This window comes from Haemaphysalis longicornis, unplaced genomic scaffold (assembly GCF_048455015.1).
Source record: "Haemaphysalis longicornis isolate Haplotype H1 unplaced genomic scaffold, Haemaphysalis longicornis Haplotype H1 scaffold_2, whole genome shotgun sequence".
Taxonomy (NCBI): domain Eukaryota; kingdom Metazoa; phylum Arthropoda; class Arachnida; order Ixodida; family Ixodidae; genus Haemaphysalis; species Haemaphysalis longicornis.
The window spans coordinates 286,901,977-286,923,325 of NW_027526295.1; the positions used below are offsets into that span (position 1 = coordinate 286,901,977).

Here is a 21,349-nt window from a genome sequence, read left to right on the forward strand (position 1 = left end):
GTGTGCTCTTTCCCGTAGCCTAACATGCTCCCTCGCAATTTCAGCCCAAGCAATGGCCGCACCCCTAATACTCCATCAATTCTTCCGTTAAAAATTGTGCAAATATTATGCGAGTGAATACGGTACCCGACGGTTGCTGCTGCTAGGACTAGCAAGGTGGCGCACACCCTCAGAGTAGCACACACCCGCACTGGTGCATTGGACAAGCTCGGGACATGCTGCAGCATGCACCAAGCAATCAACCAAATGAACTAATCTACTAACTGCCTTAAGCACAAGCACTAGGAGGATGACCAAAATCTTGGCCACCCCCAAAGTAGCCCATACTCGTACTGAGGTATGGGACTACACGTTATAGGGAGCAGGCACCACCTACAGAGGGCGCGCTGCTCTGCCGTATCAGCGCCGCACCGGCATCTCGTGGTGGGATACGCGCGCCACAGCCGCACACCAGACACGTGCTTGCCAACGCAAATGATGTAATCCAGCGAGCTGCATTTCGTTGCATTGACAGCTCTGGATTTTTGTATTGCCAGAAACGAGGAAAAGGCATTGAAATTACTCAAGAGCAAGCACGCTTTCGACACGTCTGGGTAATGCAGCGCTGCACAGAACTACACTGTCAAAGGTAACTGCACTCGTCAAGCAAATGGAAGCCCCGTAACTAAGGAGTCTTTTTATGCCACTGCAATTCAGGATTTGACCTTTTTTTAATTAACCTTCACAGATGTCTACATGTAAATGGTAGCGCAACTACTTCAAGCAAGACCCGTCTGACGTTAAAAAGTGGGCAAAACGGAAGCGTCACGTAAGCTAATTCATTCTTGCGCCCCCTGCACTTATGTACCAACACATGATTACCTCAGAAAAAAAGGACGTGCTCTGAGAAAACTGTTTAAAAAAGACGTACGTTGTTTCTGTATTCTTTGCGCTACGTCTGCTGCATGCACTTTGCGCTAAAAATGAAATCAAAACTTCTTTACCACCATTCCTGTATTTGTTCAGGTGTGTGCAGAAGAGCTGTGCTTGCTGTTCTGCACAGCACATGGCCCTCGGGCAAAACAACATGCGATAAACAGACACCAGGACAGGAGGCAACAGCGGTGACAAAACGGTCCTTCTCTACTTTACGTGAATCACTTTCAGCAATGAGTTCGTTGAACTAAACTGTCGATAATGCTGATCAACGAATAGTTCTCACTGTAATAATTTTGGTAGCAGCCGTGAGCAATGAAAAAACTCAACACATCCAAAAATATCTCTGTGCTGCTGATTCAGTGCAGTTATATTAGAGCACAAAAAAAGGGAAAAGAAAGAAAGAAAAAATAAAAAATAAAATAAAAATAAATCGTAGATCGCAGTACTCAACAAAATATGCTGACGTCAACACATATAGGTGTCGACCATAAAATCGTTAGGTGCAGGAAGTGACAGAAAGCCACGACGGCTAAAAATAAATCCATGCAGTGCACAAAAAAGGAAGGAAAGAAAGGAAGGAAGGAAGGAATTGCTGGATAATAATTTTTTTTAAATGTCCGTTAAATAGCTTAACCGCTCACAGACCAAAAAAAAAAAAAAAAAAAAAAAAGAGAGAAATCGGAGAACACCCGGGCACTCCTTATGATATACCTCTTGATGGCGCAGCTGAAAATGATGCTCCAGGTTTCCACCCTGGTCCCCAGAAACCACATGCTGGCAGTCTGAAGTATACAATTGTTAGGAGGCAACACTCCAAGCCTCCAGAAAGCAGCAACCTGATCACGTACGCTGAGCTCTTCGGTATGCTTTCTTGATTCAGGGACCAAATGAATTTATAAATAAATAAATAAATAAATAAATAAATAAATAGGGCGGCGACGTCTGCGCCGTAGTCACATGCACACGGCGATCATGCGGGGAGCTCGGCACTGACCATCGAGACAGACGAAGAGAGCATGGAAGCATGCAGGCAGCAAGCCTGCCCAAGAAACCGCCAGCGAGAGGAAAGGCAATGTAATGCCAGCGAACCAACGGCAATCTCCCACTCCACTGCACGGAAGTTGAAATAGACGCTGAAACCTTTGGACTTCCACTCTAACCGAAAACCGAAATGAAAATCTTCCGGTTTCACACCTGAACGAAATAATAACATTCCGTTTCCATTTTCGTTCCGGCCAAAAATATCGTTTTTTTTTTATTTCTCGTTTGCGGTTTTCATTCTGTTTCGACATCCTGGTCCTGTTGCACGGTCCCTATAAGCAGGAAAGGGTGCTTCTATAGCACAATATACCGTGATTGGGCGGCCAGCCAAATTGTCCATCAATTTTTATGCGAAGCTTATACAGCTAGGCGGTTCTCTGCATTTTTGTTGTCCGTCAATGAAAACCCCCAAAGCTCCACGTGTCTTCGAAGTGCAAGAGGTTCTGTAGCACGAAGCATTCTACAGCGCGAAGTGTTGAAGAACAACTGTCCCAGTGCGTGTCACCTCGTTTGAAAAGGCCTATGATTACGGTAGTGACTGTGCTATTCAACCATGCACCGGGATGTTCATTCTCCCCAAAAAAGGAGCTTGGGACTTGGGCTCAGGAGCGGCACATATCCCGAACGCGTCGAAAAAGCATTTCTTTTGCTGATGCTACTTGTGAAGTGGTGTCAGTGCGGGGCAGACATAGGCCAGTGTTCCGTGTGTGCAACACGCCTTGCAAAAAGCCACCTCAATCGCTAATGCTCAGCGTGAAACGGCTGTAACCGTATCCAACTGTCAAGAGGGATGACGGCTGTCAACACTCAAAAGAAACACATAGAACGGGCTCATGCCTTCAACCCACAGTTGCCACTATGTCCTGTGCAACCAAGCTCCCCCGGTCGTTCACTTTCACAGAACGGAAGGGCTCAATCATTTCTGTCGTCCTTTCCTTCCTCCGCATTGGGGCAAGTGCGTGTACCAAATGCTTGCGCGTTATTTTGGGTACCCGTGCCTCGTCCCAGTTGGCCCAGGGTGCACCCAATGGCCCACCAGAGCTGGGCACAATGAGAATGCACCCCTTGTTAAGTGGGCCTCTTAATTGAGGTGCCCGAGCATCGTATGTACAAAGCATTGCACGTCATTGGACTTCACTGGTAGTAGACCAGTCAGTGGAACCTGGGAAACTTTCCCTGGCAACAGCACGCCCTGGCTGCACCAACCGCCTGCTTGCTTGCAAGGCAGCGACAGCATGAGCACGAAGCCAAGACTTGTTCCACTGGCACGGTCACACCTGCCGAACTGTCGGCTGATTCAGTCAGAAGACATCGGCAGCCATGTCACACCACGCCGACGCTGACTGTCAGCCAACCTAGCCTTGCAGTCTCACCACCTTCTCTGGGGTCCCCTCTCTCCATCTGTAATTAACTAGCAGTGTCGCGTTGAGGTAGGCGACAAGACACTCGAAGCTGTTCATGCGTGCTCATGTGTACTGTGTGTATTCTGCAGCTTCACGCTTGATCATGGACATGGAAGAAAAAAAGACCTGCGATCACTGCTACCATGGCATTAGTAAAATATCACAGGTTCTGGAAAAAGGCCACAGCAAAAAGGCCACTCTGTACAAAATGAACCACTCTATCACTGGCAGTGGGAACTAGGTGGCAAGTTCACTTCTACGATGTGCACGTGGGATGTGCACATACATTAGTGCCTACATCAGCACTAATTTAGCCTCCTGCAACAGACCAGGCTTTATAGTGCTACCATGGTATCACATCTTCAAGAAATGCATTGCAAAAAAATGAAAAATGATTGCTCTAGATGTGTACTAAGGAAAAGAGGTGGTTTGCTGTTTCCAGAACCTTTCCCAGCAAAGGTGGCTGCCTTGCGAAATCACACAATAAACGAATTCCCAAATAGGACATGCACAACATGCCATGCCTGGTGTCATCATCCTTGCTGCAATTCAGCCCTTTACAATGTTCAATGGCAACAAACTGCAATTCTTACCAATATGACTATTTAAGCAAACTTAATGTATAAAAATTTGGCTGCTGTCCATACGATCCTCACAATCTTCAAGTAAACAGGAGCTGCAATAGGGCATTTACTACGGTCCATTTGTGCAAAACTGGAGCAAGGTTTGAGGAATATGCTAGTGGGGCCCCACCCTTTTGCCATCCCTTGTGACAGGCGCCAAAAAAGCTGCCCATAAGGCTAGCCACCGTGAACATCTCACTGCCATGGTTCAGTGCACTTCACTCCAGTTTCTCTTGTCCGAACCCTGTGCCAGTAACGTCCCTCGTGAAAGCCGCGGCTCGCAATTCTGCCACCCCCACTGCTCTCCCCGTGGCAGGCACCCAGCCTACAGAGGAGGCCCTGGTGCGACACTCCCCACCACTGCCACATGACAGCAGACAGCCTGCACACTAGGCAGAAGCCCACCCTCGGTGTCGTACAATGATGTTTCCTGGCTGCTGAAGCTCAGGGTTTACGGAATGACGCTTGTGCAGTAGGGTTACCCGCAGCAGTCGCAAATACTAGCTCATCATCAGTAACTGTGCTCGTTAAGGCAGCAAGTGCAATCACAAATGTGACAAATGTTCGGCCATGCCCCCCGTTTAGTTTTCCAGGCGTCCGCCATCACGGTCATTTTCGGTTGTTCCTTCCTTGCCTCCCACACCCGAGTGCCCCCATCTGTTTCCTGGGTGCTCTCTTTTCTCTCCATCGTCGCCGCTCCGGAGAGGGGCACCGTGACGGGGCCGCGGCGGTCCGGTGCGCGCACAGCCAGCTCGTTTCTGCGATGTGCAGGCCCGGTGGGGTCGGTTCGTCCAGGAGAGGTTTTTTAAAGGCCAACTGCACTCAAAATTTTGACCTATTAAAACGCTATTTTCGTATAGTCTGCTGAAAAAGAAAGCAACTCGCAAAATACAACAGCTGAAATACGCACACGGACGGCGCAAGCGGTCACCAAAAATCGGCGATTTTGAAAGCGAAACCGAGGAGAGTGCGGCCATTGCAGTGACGCTGCAGCCGTCCAGTGAGCGGCCGGACGGCCACCAGCTCGGGAGAAAAGTCTGCGCGCACGGGGCAGCAAGTGGGTGAAGCGTGCGCAGCAGAGCTCGACCGGTTCTCCAAACCAGTAGAGATCAGCGGTTCTCCAGCTGCGTGGCTGGCCAGAGGAAGAATCCCCCATCGGCTGGAACGTCACAGGCGCGTCAGGGCTGTTTACGCGATCCGCCGGCAGGTGCAGCATGGTCTGCGGCGGAGATTTTTTAAACGCTTCCGACTGATTAACGAGGCGTTTCACGGGACTATCACTCGTGTCCCAGCTGATTTGGGGGCACTCACTACTACGCATTAGAATAAATCTGGTCGAGGTGAAATTTGAGTGCAGTTGGCCTTTAAAGGAGCCATCAAGACAAAACAAAAGTTTGTTTTATTCGTGTTTCATAGGACCCCAAGCGCTTTCCCCGGAAGCAAACGATGCTTTATTCACTGAGAAATAAGGTAATTTACCAAAATTTTAAATCTCCTGCTAAAATTGTACATTTTGTGACGTGAACACTGGCGTCATGTGAGCCGGTACATGAAACAGATACTTAGTGTGTCGACTCCATATAACACCCACACGCGGGAATCAAACAGGAACCGGAACTCGTGCTGAAACAGTGACGGTGGCCATTTTAAAAATACTAGTAAAACCTAGTGCACCCGCAGCCCTAGTCATGGAATCGCCTGATCTGGACAACAAAGCTCTCGCCGAGGAGCTGGGGCTGGCATTTAACAACCTCACACCACTTGAACACTCAACGCTTCAAAGGGCACGAGCGGCAGGAGTTGTGGGATACACGGATGGACCGGAAAGCGACTATTCTGCGATACCCACAACAGACAAACGGCCAGCCGTCGGCACCGCAGCCTTGTCAGCCCCGTCGCGACGGACGAATAGACTGGTACGTATGTGCCGTATTTTTATTACGGCTAATAGTAGTACAATTTCAGCAGCAGTATCGCTTATGCCAGTTGGCCGGTGTCGTGTATGGAAAGCCGTTCGCGTGAGCCCTCTGCTTCGGCCAGAAAGATACGAGCATCAATGCGCAGTGTGTACGGTAGTTTTTTTCTAAGCTCAGAGCGCTTTGATGGCGATTTGACGAAGTCGGCGACGAGCGGGGGCATGTCCCAGGAGTGAGCTAACGTAAGGGTCCCTGCCGTAATCACTTCGTCGGAAATGAAGCGAGCACACTCGTACTTCCTTTAGCTCCCTTTCTCCTCCGTTTGGAAAGTTCGCAAAACGTAGCCACTTGCTTCGCCGAGGTTCGTCGTTGGGCAGCACATGAAAGGAGATCTCCTCACCGGCGGGGATGTCGCACTCCCTCGACGATTTGCCCGTACTACATGGGCATTTGAGGATGCAGCAACGAAATTTCATTGTAAAGTACTCGAAAAAACTGAAGTTTTCAGTGGTTGTAAACTGGAAACGAGCTCGTAACGACAGCAGCAAGCCAACACCACTCCGAAACTTCTGCGACGACTGGCACTAGCTCGTCGCTGCTTGCTGTTCCTTACTCCCCTCGTTTCTATTTTTACCTTTGCTGGTTGGGGATATGACAGCCAACCTCCTGTCAAGGGATTAAGATATCAAGCAAGGTCGCGGCTGTGCGTGCTGGAACGGTTTGTTGGCCCTGAAGAGCCTCGAACCCGAAAATTCGTCTGCGTGACGGCGAGATGTCCAGCTCGGCCGGCGGCAGTTTCGTACGCATTGGCGTACACGTTTGCGTGTTTGTTCGGAACTTCAACCATTTACTCCACCGTTCTTAGTGTCATAAAAGGAATGTGCAGTACGTTTAACAGGCATATAGCTCACTATGCAAACTGGTAAGCCCTGCCTAACTTGCGTTTGCTTTTGCCAGCCTCCGCCAATCGCAGATCATTCTAGTATGACATCATAGGTTCTGTTGCGGGAAATGAGCTGGTGGGTCGCATGGCCATTCCATTTTTTCATAATTATGTAGCTGATTTGAGTGAAGTTTGCATTAAAAAGTGGTGTCAGTATGATTCTAACGAGGCAATCTTTCGAATGAACCAAACTTGTGTTTTCTCTTCATGGCTCCTTTAAGGAAGCGCGAGAGGCAGCTCGGGACAGCCCGAGTTCACACAAAGGTGGGATGTGCACACTGGGTGAGAAGCTTCGTCAGCTAAAGTTTGTTGGCAGGCTTGCGGCAGTACAACGAGTGCCACAAAGCCGTCCAGACTCCGCACCCCAGGCCCTGAAAAGCGTAAGCGGCTGCCCCGGCGAGGCCAACTCATCTTCAACGAAACCCGTTGTTGTCAAACTCAGTGTTAATGCTAACTACGCCTGGGGTTGGCATGTAGGCCTCCTCATAGAGCATTTTTTTTTCTTCCTTTTGTGTATTTGTTGTGTTTTTCTTTGCTTGTGTAGTTATCACTGTGCATTGGCCGCCTCATGCACACATGCTGCCGTTGTATCCATGGGCGTCCGAAGGGGGGGCAAGGGGGGAAACTGCCCTCCCCTGGAAATTCGGATATTTTTATGCACTATAAAAAAGCTGCACAGTTTGGTTGTCCCATAATTAAAATAACTTTGACCTGAATGACAGAAGACAGGAGAGAACGACATTGACGTTCTCTCCTTTGTCTCGTCCTTTAGCGCAAAGTTTTTTTTAATTATGTACGTGAACCAACTAGCGCAACAATACACGCTACTCAAATGATTAGCACACTCAGGTCTGGCGTATCCGAATAGAACGCCCTTCAGGACTGCGGTCAACATTGCACTTTAGACACTGACTAACATTGCCGTTCATGTGACGGCAGTGAAACAGACTGCCTGCGTTGGCTATTGAAGACAGCGAACAGTTCTGAAATGTTTGACCTTTTTTGTTTTTTTTATAAACTCTAGATTTATGCAGTCTTACCGCAAGAACTTCAGTTTTCGGACAAAGTTGCAGCTATATCTAGCAAAAAATCTTTACCGCTACACCTATAGTACGGAGAGTGTAACATCCTCCCGTGCTGTCCCTTGTACACCCTTTCCTTGGAAACTGCGAAATGTCGGCACCACCCACGCACCCAAACAAAACCTATAAATCAGCCCCTCAAAACACTTGTACGCCTGCAGGCGTCCCCTGCAGGCATCTCCTGGCTTTCAGTGCAGTACATGGACTGCACTGAAAGTGAGGGAGACGAGTAGTATCTTTATTGCGTGAGCCATTTCAACAGACTTCATCACACATGTCATCTCGCAATTTGCCCAGAAAAACCCGAGGCGTCTGCAGCTGCTATTCAAGGAAGATTGACGGACTGCAGTTCCATGTATGTGAATGTATTGCACTGTGTGCTGGTGATCACTTGGCGCGAGTCGAGGACCCTCACGCAGCGAGACTGCCCACTCTTCTTTACAAAGTGACAGTAACTTTTCGCATTTTCTTTATTAACTTTATTTCTTTGTTCGGTAATCAACACCAAGGTATATCCTTCAAGTCTGGTTGTAATTCGCTGATTGTACTTTTTGTAACCACATATAGCGCCTTTTTGGTGCTATCCAACCGCACAGACCCCCGCTAATGAATGCCCCCCCCCCCTGCAAAAAGTTTTGCGCACGCCCTTGGTTGCATCGCATCCAACGTGCAGTGCCTGCGTGCACGAGTGCCTATGTCTGCGCAAGTTCTTTTTTTTTTTCTTCTGCAAGTGTTGTCTGTCCTCCTGTAGTCTGATGTCCATTGCCTTCATATTAAACGTCTTGTTTTTGAGCACGTATGGGCCTGTCTCGAGCGACTTCAGCACACATGCACGGGCCAACGACCCCCCGTTAAAATAATAAATAATTAGTGTCACACCTCCAGTTTTGTGCCAGCGAGCAAGGGGTTGTGACTGTATGCTCGGCTGCGGCTTCGTGCTGAAGAAGTAGTGCTACTTGTACCTTGGCTTAATGCTTTACACCAAAAACTTTGGCTGATATTGATTCCTCATTACCTAAATTATCTTCAATAGCTCTTTCCTGCCCTTAATGCCTGTTGCAACACTGACAGCCAGCCAGTCCCACTTTTGCCTACAGAGTTTACAGCTCCGCGAAAGCACAATCACTAAAGCGTTGTAAGCCAAAATATTGATCACATTAGCACTAGCGTGGAGTTATTTTGCCTTTATGGGCCATACTGAGATCACTGCACTCTAGAAACAAACAACATAGAGCTACATTCATTATGGCACAATCTCTTCGTGGCAGTTTTCACTTCTCGACCGTGAGCTGACTGCTTTGTCAGCACCTTTGGTCAACAAGCCTGTGCCGACACACGGTCACACAATGCCGACTTTCACTCGGCCAATGTGGTTGCTTCACCATCAGTGTGGCGTGACAACACGGCCTGCCAACTCGGGAGTTCGCTGACAAGTCGTTGGCATCGTGTCGGCCTGATTTTGCATGCTTTAACGGTGAAGCCGTTTAGCAAATCGCAATTTTTCATGTCTGGAGTTAAAATGTCAAAAAATTGCCAAGTGCGCGCACGTGAGCACAGGCTTCACTGCAACCGCTTGGCAGATAACAAAACCAAAAAAATGCTGACCCCGGCACAGGTTTGTCAAGCCAAGCATGCCCACCTAGAAAGATTGACCAAAATTGCCCCCCCCCCCCCCCCCCCCCCAAACCCTCCAGTCCAGCGTTTGCCGCAATCGTGGCAACACTTGCTTGGAATGAGAAAGACACGTCATAGCAAATTCCCCCCCGAGGTGATATCCAATGACTATCACATCACACACACAAAAAAAAAAAAAAGCTTACACTTACAGCAACGATGGAGTAAAGGCTCACCTCGGCAGCCAAGAAGCAAATGCAAATCGGCTGCAATTGTAGACTTAAACCTACGTGATGGTTGTGAAAATTGCATTCAGCTTCGCTACCTTCAAGTCTTACGCGTTAGTGTAACCTTCAGTCATTTTTTTAGTGGTTTTGCTCTCTAAGGTCAGTTTGGCTTCTTTTGTTGATTCATTTTTTGTCACATTACTGCGGTGTTATCGGTGTTAGGTGGGTTTTGGTTCGCATTTTTTTAGTTTAGTGGTCACCTCAAGGTTGGTTTAGGCTGTAGTCATGGACAGCCTAAGCTGAAACAAATTAACAGCCGACGACAAATACCGGTGGCACAGCCCAGCCACAAGAATGGAAAGCTCCAACGACATAAAATGTGTTTGAGAGTGTCTTTCGCTGCTGCCGTGCAAGTCGGCCCATGTCGTCTGCTGTGCAATGAATCCTGCTAGCACATGTGCGTTCGTCCAATTTCGTTTATCTGGAAATGACTTTCAGTAAGCCGCTCAAGTTTGAAAATGATTTGCTGAATCGGTGGTGCTTTAAGTGATGAAATGAACTGTATTTTTGTGGACAGCTTTTGTTTATATAAATGATTTGCTGAATCGGTGGTGCTTTGAGTGATGAAATGAACTGTACTTTTGTGAACAGCTTTTGTTTTATACTCTTTAAACAAAGATAAGGTAGGTCACAGAAAACGCATGCATGAAAGTTGCTCGGTAGCTTCAGAAGAAACCAGTCAACGCGCATGGCAGCAGCGAAGGGCGCTTTTGAACATGTTTTATCTCGCCGCCTCTTACCATTCTCACCACTGGGCCGCACCACCAATATCTGTTGTCTGCTATTATTTTGTTTTGTACATATACACCAGCTGGCAAGGCTAGTTGCGGTAAGCATATAAGCACGTCACTTTTCATTTGCAAATGGGGTCGTTTTCTTCGTTTTAGGTAGGTTTCTGCGATGCGTATAACCCGGAAGCTATCTCAGACAACAGTTGGCTGTATGAGCTACTGCTGGCACATACGTGGCTGGGACGGTGGGACACAAGTGCCATAAGGTGACATTGCTAGGAACCGGCCACCGAGGCAAACCACTGCAGCAGGGTGTGCCAGCTGCACGCATGCGTAGCAAATCAACAGCCTGCTCACAGCAAACTTAAGATCTAGAGTAGCGAGCAGTGTGTAGGCACCCGCTGCATTTGCTCTTCCCCCACATCTTGGCACCCCAATCGTGCGTGGCTGACAGGCTGCTTTTGTGTGACCATGCTCAGCCTGACAGCGTGCCCTGATGCAGTGGCAGCACCAAGTTGAAGACACTGATGTGCCACCTGGGCATCGAGGCCTGCTTCCAAGGCACACATCTTGTACTGCGATGCTGCACCAGCCCCCACTGTGCTGCCCCAGCATGCAAACACTCGGCCCCTGCTTGGCTCAACAACCCCTCGGAATGATTCCATGGGCCAGTTCCTTTAGGAGGACACTGCCGTCGCAAGGGGACAACTAAAAGCATGCAGATGCGAACGTAACCAAATGGGAGGGCCTTTCTGTGGAGCATACTGTGCTGGTTCGGGCAAGCAGAGGCAGTGCACATCTGCTTGCAGTCCCCGCAATCCCAGCAGCAGTGCAACTTCCACTGGCCGCTCCATTGGACGTTGGCAGCCCACAAGTGAGCCTGCCACAGGGTCTCCCACACCCGAATTTCACGCCAAGGAAGAACATGGCTCCACCCTTTTCCCCATTGGCTTGTCCCAGGTTCTTCTCTGAAATGGCAGAGCAACACGGGAGCGTGCTTGGTGAGCAGTGCTGCCACACCGTCGTGAGCTAGATTACAAGACCGTACCCAAGGGTGGCGCCAAGCCGTGGCGACAGCAGCGGAGTGAGCTGTCATGGCTCCCTCCAGTTTCCGTGTTGATTTTCCCTGGTCTATTTCTACTCACTGCAGTTCATGTCTCACTCTCTTCACAGAACCAGAACATGTTTTCTGAGACGACGAGGATGCAACCCGACCAAAAGCAATTGGCCCATCACATCCTAGGTCTTGAACAGTGTGCACCTCAGCCCTGCCAGTAATTGGGTTCCCTTGGGAATGAGAAGAGACGAGAGCTACAGACGGAACCGCAGAATACTGTGCTTTAGTGGGAGCTGGTCATAAAAAAGAACAGCTCACAAATGAACCAAACAAGAAAAACAACTAGGTGTTCAGCAAATTGTAACCCTAACAGATCACCTCAGATAGACAAGGGACAAGCCAATGCATACATTGAATGGCATCCACAAGCACAGCCATTTCAGTGCCAAAAAGTGGCGAGAGCATCTGAAATTGTGGCCCCATGTGTCCAAGCCGGGGCTATCTTAGAAGAATGCCACGGCAGGGTGCGCTGCTATTTGCGCCATAGAGTACCATACTAATATATACTAGAAAGAAATCTGGCACTGCAATTGCGGGCCATCGTATGCGCCGCCATTGCAGCTAGTGACATTCCTCGCCTACTTGACTTCGCTGGCCATGTGGCTTCTTTTTTGTCTCAAAGCCAAAATCAACAAGAAAGAGTAAGGTGGAGCAAGGAAGACGTGCCAGAAAAATCCTGGTATCGGATGCGGCGTCTTCAACCAAGCCACCCAGAATCGGAGTTCTGTGCGGCTGGGGTTCACCTGTTCCTGGGGCTCACCTGTTCCCCTCAAGTGCAACGAAAATTCACCTGCCCCAAGAACCAACTAGGCTAACAGATGCTGCGTAGGCTAACCTGTGTGTTAAGTAGCGCCATGGTAACGCACTTGGCTCCTTATCTGCGGTTCGGGGCTCAAATCTGACACAAACTAAAATGTGTTTTTCATTTACTCTTTTCGGCAGCAACAACGACGACAACAACGGTTCCTTGCCCCGTGAGGCAGCCAAGGCCTTGGCCTGAATAACGGCATGCCTCATCTAGTTAAGCAGGTGCATGCTGGCTGGGGCCAAGTGAGCCACTCACAGGAAAATGGGCACCACGGTGAGGAACTTGCGGGTGGCCGTGAACTGCATCTCGTCGTCGATCTGCTCCCACTGCGTCAGGTAGCGGCACTTCCCTTGGTCTGCCGACTGCCACGGGACCCCCTTGAGGGTGTGCAGGAAGAAGAACATGGCCTGCAGTAGTAGGCAGGAGGACTGTTACAGGGGCGGCTCTCCTTTACGCCCATGCTACGGCCCTTTGTGCCACAACCAACCCAGATCTGGCTGTCCCTTTTGGCGAGTGCGCACACCAGAGGTTCGTTTCAATCGAATTCAGCACCTTTTTTTTCTTCATGGTGTTTTCTTTTTCTCTTCCACACTGGAAATTGTAGCAGGATATTGATCTCACGAAAACAAAAGGAAAGGGAAGGGGGCAGAAGGGGTGACAATGAAACAGCAGGTGAACTTTGACCCTTCGGTGTTCACCAACGAGCACAGGAGTCATAGAAGTTAAGTGTTCCACTTGAGATGCGGCCATCTTACCAGGCCAGTGTGGCCAGGTTTATCCCTTGTGCAACAAACACAAGGTGCCTGCCCACGAGCTGTGCAGTCAGGCTCCTCAGAGTGGCATATCCACCTGTTTTCACTTTGCAATATGCCTCATCCTCGTGCAGGCCTGCTGTGACCTAGCTCTCAACAAGCTGCATTTTGCCTCGGACAACACTGGCCAATTGACGCAAGCGATGGTGTCTTATGTGACCATAGTTGTCGAGCGAGCACCATGTTTTAAGAAACGATTATTTTCTCCATGATCAAAAACAAGCCAGGCTTAAATACGGTCACAAAACAAGCCAAAGGCAGAAAACGGCTTGCGGTGGTGGTGGTGCCATCTAGCGCCACCACCACCACTGTATTAAACAAGCCAAAGGCAGAAAACGGCTTGCGGTGTGGTAGCGCCATCTAGGTTGACTAACAATAAGCAAGACTCCACTCCACACCAAGTTTAGCGGAAAGACCTGTTCTTATGATGTCATTGCAAACGTCGTTTAAACACACGTTTTGGCGCAAGAATCAAAATTTTAGCTTAAATTGATTAATTGCACAGTGAATAAAACATCGTTTGCTTCCGGACAAATGCTGGGGGCACTATAGCTGCTCCTTCGTTCCACACACCTGGGTTTCGGCACCAAATGTCACGGAGCAACCGACTCGTTGCGGTTGAGCCGGCAGAGAACGGAGCCGTCAAACAACCAGAGGAACGTCTCTTTAATGGCGATGACTGATCTACAATGACAATGATACTGGAGCCCTACAGCCAGAAGCCACATCTCCTTCCTCTACAGTTTGCAACACAGGCAGTGACTTCCTCAGGGTGACTGTGCGTGTGTGTGCTTGACATGGCATCATGAGATCAATCACTGCAAGTGAACAGGCGCCTTTTCATCTGCTGTGCATGATCTCACAACGCCATGTCAAAAGCACACACACACGCATGCACGGAATAATAAAAGTAAAACGAGAACAAAGCAACAAATGAGAACAAAGAACCGTGGGTCTGATTTCGGAAAGAGGGGAAGCCTGGCACAACAGAAGACAGACGATCTGAAACCAGATGACTGGTATTGACAACGATGAGCCGCCGGAATACTTCATTATGATTCGTATGAGTTCTTATGTAACTATTTGAGGCCATCATTTTGAGCGTGAATGGAGCAGCAGTTCATTCAGGAAAAAATTTTGAAGTGTTCCTTTTATCAATGTAACACCTTGTATTAAACGGACACTGAAGGCAACTAGCAAGTTGGGCTCAGACAAAAGTTAACTCCCCCGTAGCCCCCTCAGCGTTTATTCACCGGCGAAGGATGCTTTAACTGCCGAGAAATTACCAAATGTAAAAGAATTGATCCCTCGTGCCACTTCATAATGTTTCGCTTGATGTAAACAGCTATGGGAAGCACGTGAGACAGCAGTGTGGTCTAGCAGGAAAACGAAAACCTAAGCAAACCGTCATGGCCACGCTGTCGGCGCATACGACAAAAGAACTTGCCCACCATACCCATCCGTATACCTGCCGCTCTGTGTGCGCCAATTTCGGTGCTGCACGGGACATGTGATGGTGGTTAAACAATGTGACTGTGCCACGCGGCCTTTTACTTTGCCTTAAAAATGTCTAGCAGATGGTGCGACCTCAGCAAGAACGACATCAGGGGCGCTCTTTTGCTTTGCAGTCTCGTTATGAATAGTTGGGGTTAAGCCACTTCGATGCACTCGATTTGACTATGTGGCGCCATCTGCTAGTTCCACTTGTAACAGCACCCAATACCTAGTCTGAAAATGGCACCTAGTTGGCAGTATTAACTCTATGGCGCTTAGGTACACCGGTGTACGAGCACTTGAATCGCAGTAAGCGCGCATTTGTGTGCTATTACTATGCAGGCGTGCATGTGCAATTTCATCTGAAAACTTGAAAATTTATGGCTCGACAGATGGGCTTACATAGCGCAGACTTGGTATACGTAGAGTTGGAAGTAACAGACATGTGACCATGCCGAAGCTGCAATAACCATCGCAACCGCCACTGGTGCCCCAGTTTGGCAGCTTGCAAATGTCGGCACGGCTCGAAATACACCCGTACATTTATAATTGTTTATGAATTATGAAAATTAATGTGCATGCAAAGAAAGATTGTAAGTGTTTATTTGAGAGCTTGTGCGTGCACTTCTTGTTCTGTTGTTTGTCACGTGACTCTTTGCACATCCGGTCAGTCGCAGGTCACATCATCTCTGCTGGGTGACTGATGGCATCATTTTTTTATTATTTACGAGATTTTAAAGCGACTGCCCCAGAGACTGGTACATTCATTTACTTGGGACACCAACCTATCTATTGAGACCAACTTCGGTTTCGTCTTCTGCGTCCCTTCAAGCTGCACTGTCTTACCAGTGACACGTCCACTTATATACACATCAATGACAGGGCACTTATTTATAGTCGTCGCACTGCAAAGCATTGTGAGGCTACTCGTAAAGCAATTCTCACCCAGTTATGGTTCATTAGCGCTCAGCCATTGAGGAAGCAATTCTCACCCAGTTATGGTTCATTGGCGCTCGGCCATTGAGGAGCAGAGGTGGAGAAGCTCATCGAGTATGCTGCCCTAATTAACAAACCAATTACTCACAGAGTAATCTTCATGCACCGACATGCTTGAGCATGTGCACAAACCGAAACTCCAGAGAGAAAAAAAACAAAACCTTTGCTTCCCCTGGTTGGTTTTGAGCCATGGGCCTCGTGACCACGGCTGTGCGATGTTGTGCACGGTGCAGGGGCCAGCATGCACTGCACACTGCCGGCATGCACGTGACCTGCTTGAACTGGATTGGCGAGCTCACATAGCTTTAACAAGCACCAATCATGACTGTCAGGTGCAAGTCAGGCAAAGCGTTACGCAAATAACATTGCAACCTGCAAGTTTTTCATGTATGTAACCCAATGGTTGTTTTTTATCCCCCCTTCTGTAGTTGAGTTCACAAAGCAGCTGATGTGCTCACCAGCTGAACCCTCCCAAGGCACGTCTGATTTATAATTTAGCAAGTACTGCGAGAAAGGGCCTTTTTCCTGTAGCAATCTATGCATGCACGGGTCACTCTCAAGCGTGAGGCACTGCGGGAGTTGGGGCTCTCCCAAGGCGTGGAAATGTGGGCTCAAGTTATATATACAGTCAAAACTCTAACGAAGTTTAGGAGAGTTGCAAATTATTTTGTTAAACAGAACTTCAGCAAATGGCGTTAGGCAGTTCTTGGTCACTTAATTCGGTACATTTGATTATTTACTGTAGTGGCATCCAGCAAACTTATGTGCCATCGCATTTGCGAAGCGTGAAGGCTCCGAAATTAAAATTGCAGCCAGCACATATGAAAGGAGACCACGAAAATTATTACTTGAACAAGAACGGCCCTGGGAGACTACAAATTTATTTCCTACCAAAGAAGTCCGTGATCTTTGCTTGCGTTAAACTCTCATTTTGCATCCCGCAGTTTCGTAAAAAGCGGGACAAAAGTGTTCTAGGTTGTAACCTTTGGTGTGCCATGAAACAATTTTGAGGCTTTCTCTACAAAATAGACCAAAAATACCCTTTTTGAGCTGCATTTTCTGTTAAACTAGTAAAGATCATGATATACTGGTTTTGTTATTTCGAGTTAGTCAAAGCATTGGGGAACCGGGATATCTTCACTAATCGAGTTTCGAATATAATTATCACCATCACTGCATTCATCTAGCATTGCATGCCAGGCATCTAGCTCAGCTGCCGTTGCCATTTTCATTAAAGATCTGTCATCACTGATCCAAAGGATGTCAGTTTTTTAAATAATAACCCTGGACGAGAAAACTGGCTTTGGAGCAATTCAACCACCATGAAATCAAAGGGAAGTGCGCCTTCTAATATTGTCTCTATGGCCATGAAAATCGCATCTTCACTTGAAACGGCTACAGCGGGTAGCAGCAATGCCTCCTTTTATGGCTTAAAATTTCACACCGGCAAAATAGTTGTGCAAACCAGCAAGAGCATTGGGGCGAGTATGGGCGAATAAACGAGCGATACGGACCACGTTGTGTGCCAGGTTGGTGAGGCTCCAGGCCCAGGCAACGCTGAGGAAGGGCACGCTGAGGATGAGCAGGTGCAGCAGCAGCACACCCAGGCCGTACGTGAGCCAGATGCCCCGGCTGTTCAGCCACGACCCGTTGGCGTTCACCGCAGCACCGCCGTCCAGCATCGCTGCCAGCCACCGCTAGTCTGCGTCCACCACAGAGGCCCGATATCCCCCCCATATTTCAGATCATTGCGGACATTTGCGCGCACAAAATAGCCCACACAGAGATAGCAATGAGCAGCAGTCCAACATGGAGTTAGTGCACGCAGAAAGGTACCATCCTGAATTTTTTTTTAAATTTACGCCCAGAGAAGCAATACTTCGCACCTTCGGATCAGGACCAGCCCTTTTCTCTTCGCGGCACACAGAATGAAATCCTAATGAAATCACAATGAAATCGTACGCCAAAAAACGCAGAGGTGTGGAACGGTAAACGGAGACGAAAATAAATTTACCTTTCTACCGCTACTTGCTCGGTTCCTGGAACATGTTACACCATAGCTGCGTGTGAAATGCCTTGCACATTGACAAGTGTGAGGGCTCTTTCCCGCGCCACCCCCAAATAAGGAAAGTGGTGTGAAGAGGATCACAGTTTGGTGCGAAAGCCTGCTCTGGGCGTGCCTGTGTTTGTCTACTACGCGAGAAGACAAAGGCACACAATCCTCCAGGCACAATTTCACATTCATTCCATTGCGGCAACTGATGATACCGCAGCCGCAAGCCGAAGTTGGGCATAGGCTCTGCCCTGACTCTGTACTTCAGTATTAAAAATCAGGCTGCAACGCGTCGCGATGAGGCAGCGGCGGGGCCAGTGCGATAAGACACACAGAAGTAAACAAGAGCGGTCTTTCATGTCTTTTCTTCAGTTACCTTTTCTATGCACACTCATCGCCAACGAAGACGATCAACAGCTGTTGCAGGCAGGTCACACTAAAGGCGCCTCGACAGACATGGTAAAGCCGCTTAGCTATTTCCAGTAAAAACTGCAAATGCGCGCTGACGATTTAATTACACTTACATGTGCGTGTTACCGGCGATAAAAATCCCATGCAGTACCCTTGGGATGCACCTTAGCTTCAAAACGCAATCCCCCCCTTTGCAGGCTGTCTTTGCAATGAGAGAAGTGCAACGCACGACTGCAGTGACACAAGGGGAGTCTGCGATGATCTTACCAGCTGCGAAACGATGATCCACGGTCGCAAAGCGCGAGTCACTCTCGAAGAGCGCTCTGTGTCGGCCGGCCCTTGCACTGACGCTATCTACCGATCGAGGAACCGTCTCGCCAGGGAACCGTGATCAGGCGGCAAACAATCGTCAGAGGAAAAAGACGCCGAAGAGGAAATGCTCCGGCACCTTTGGGAAGCTTGCGCACGTACTGCAGACGCACTACGATACATTGAGCGCTTCGAGCGCCTCTTCTTTGTTGGGTCGCTTTTGATGCACAACAAAGCACGTGACGTTCTTCCTGATGCCCATACGAGAGAAAGTTGATCAGTTTTATGCAACAATGCGTACTGAAGCCTATTTATGTCACTCTGTTTTAAAGTTTGCTGCTAGGGGAAGCACAAGTCTTAGTGGCTTTAATTTTAAAAACTTGCTTGCTTTGTATTTTTTTTTGTCAACTTAGAAATATATCGTAGTTTTTTTATACATTAACACTACACTTTGTGGGCAACAGTTTTTTTTTTTTACTTTCTTACTTCCTTCTCTCTTTCTTTATTAAACCTGCTTTCGTAAGCCGTATGGCCCACGCGGGGTAGGGTGCATCGATTCACCCATGTCCGCCTGCGTCCGCCGTACCCAACGTTACGCCGTACCAGAGTTACTGCCGTACAGGGTGGATCATGGAGGAAAGCATTTTCTTTCCTCCATGGGGTGGATAGTCAGCCTCAGACACGTATGCGTTGACAAGGTCATTTCGGGTCACCCGCTCGCCACCGCAGCAAGTCATAGCATCAAAACCGCGCAATAATTATCGTCACAACGCAGTTTACTGGCGAAGTTTGAATCATCTTATTTTTCGCGTTGCTGGGCCTTATGGGAAAAGAAAAGAACAGCGCGTTGAGTACGGGTCCATTCAAAGGGTGCATGTATAAGGGCGTTAGAATCGAGGCACCCTACCCTACGCGAGGACAACGTTTATATCTATAAACTTTGCGCGGGGAGAGGTTTTCCGCACTTGATCTCACGGTTTTACCCGTTTTACCCCCAGTGCTCTCTGCGCATTCGCCTTGTTGCTATTGGCCAGGAGATCGCCCTATAGGTGGCGCCGCTTAAGTTAGGGGGCGCCACGGTCAAATTTCTATAGAGGGGAAACAAACGACAAAAATACATAGGTTTCTATAGGGCACTGGTCGGTCAAACAAGATTCCTTTAATGTACGGGATAAATTATGCGCAGTGGGGCAGTTGAAATCTACGAAATGCACATCAGGCATTAGCCTACAATGCTTTCCGCAGGCGGAAACCCAACGCAAGCTCTCGATATCAAAGCTGAAATTTTGAAGGAACGTTGGTCTTGGTCTGTAGTAAACTTCAGTACAAAGTGTTTCAGGCACATCTCAGACGGAAATGAAAATAACAGCGCAGAAATCACCACAGACACGAAAAGTCGACCCAAAAGGCTTTGAAATCATTCCCGGCAGTGAGAAGACGGTGGTTTTTTTAAAGAACAGCTGTTCCGTTGGACAATTTACCCGTGGTGAACACGACAAGCCGCCGAAAGTTTCAAGTTTTTCAATAATTCCCATTGAACGCTCCGCCTTACCGGGCACAAAAGAAGTTTGGATTTAGGTCACTTTTGATGAACCCTGTGTGTTCGTAGTAAGTTCCATACCTACGAATTGAGTCGCGAGTCAGAGCGGCAATTTATAAGGCCCCGCTTGCGAAGACGATTGATACCCCACACTCCACGCTACGGCGAAATGAAACTTGAACACGCCAAACGCTGCTCTAATAATATTTTTTTTTTGCTAGCAACTTTCACTTCAAAACAAGGCCCGCGAGAGTGGTCTAAAAACGCGTTCATTTTATTAAACACGCGTACAAGTAACATCAGCGCCGGTCGCCTGCAACGCTCACGCCGCAGGCCACCGTTAAAACAAGCTGATGTTTCCAAGGTGAAAGCGCTGATGAAGAAATGCCAGGATACGGCTCCGCGAACGAACAAAAAAAAAAAAAAAACGAGCACAGCACAATAACACAGAACGATTTCTTTTCAATTTTGCACTTGTTGCGCAACAGTCAGGACCGCGGTACTTACAGGTAGCAACACAAAACACGCTCCTTGCGCGGACGACCCGTAATCCGTAATCCGCACAAAATAGGCAGCGCTACACGTACCACACACTGTTGTGTGAGTCGGTATCCAATGGTCATTAGACGTCGCACGGAGAGCCGGCAGCGCATATAAGACGGGCGAGCTGACACGCAGACAGTGATGGAACAAGCACAGGTAATTCAAGGCAGACCACGAGATGTACACAGTTTCACAACTCCATGGGGCACACTGCACACCGACACAGACGAGCTAACTCAACGAGCGATAAGCGACCATTTCCCGCCCAGCCTTAGCACGTCGAGAAAACCAGTACGTTTGAAACAGAAGCTGTCGCCGCGACACGAACACTCATTGGTCTAAACAATCACGCGACCCGTGGCTGTCTGCAAATAAATGCCTACAAAGAAAGCCAAGTTGACGTTGAGGCAGACGATACGGAGGGGGAATCTGGCCGCCGCCTCCACCACCCCCCTCTATTCTTTCCCCAGCACTCTGCGCTTATTGGGTGGTCGGAGTCAATACAAACACACAAAAATGCGGAAGGTCACTGCTCTTTTTGTTCCCCTCTCCTGAACGACAGCATGCGAAGAAAGCGCGGGCAGCCGTTAGGGCAGTTCGGTCGGTTCGGTGGCTCTTACATCCGCGCGCGGTTAGCGAACTTAGCGGAGCTTTTCATGCGAATATAACCAGGTCAGGGTCGCGCGTATTTGCTCATGTATAGTGTGT

At 48.6% G+C, this 21,349-nt stretch overlaps 1 protein-coding gene across 2 annotated transcripts in view; it reads right to left on the reverse strand.

Moving 5' to 3' along the window:
- The window catches only part of Ormdl (sphingolipid biosynthesis regulator orosomucoid 1-like), a 22,727-nt gene extending 3,911 nt beyond the window's left edge, over positions 1-18,816 (reverse strand). Inside the window, exons 1-3 of one of the 2 annotated variants that reach the window (XM_077700834.1) lie at positions 18,517-18,816; positions 17,300-17,487; positions 12,739-12,890 (exon numbers count right to left, since the gene is read on the reverse strand). In XM_077700834.1, coding sequence (XP_077556960.1) covers positions 12,739-12,890; positions 17,300-17,467 — 320 coding nt within the window. In that variant the 5' untranslated portion in view covers positions 17,468-17,487; positions 18,517-18,816. The other variant, XM_077700835.1, reaches the window with a different exon arrangement.
- Positions 18,817-21,349: the final 2,533 nt, after the last annotated feature.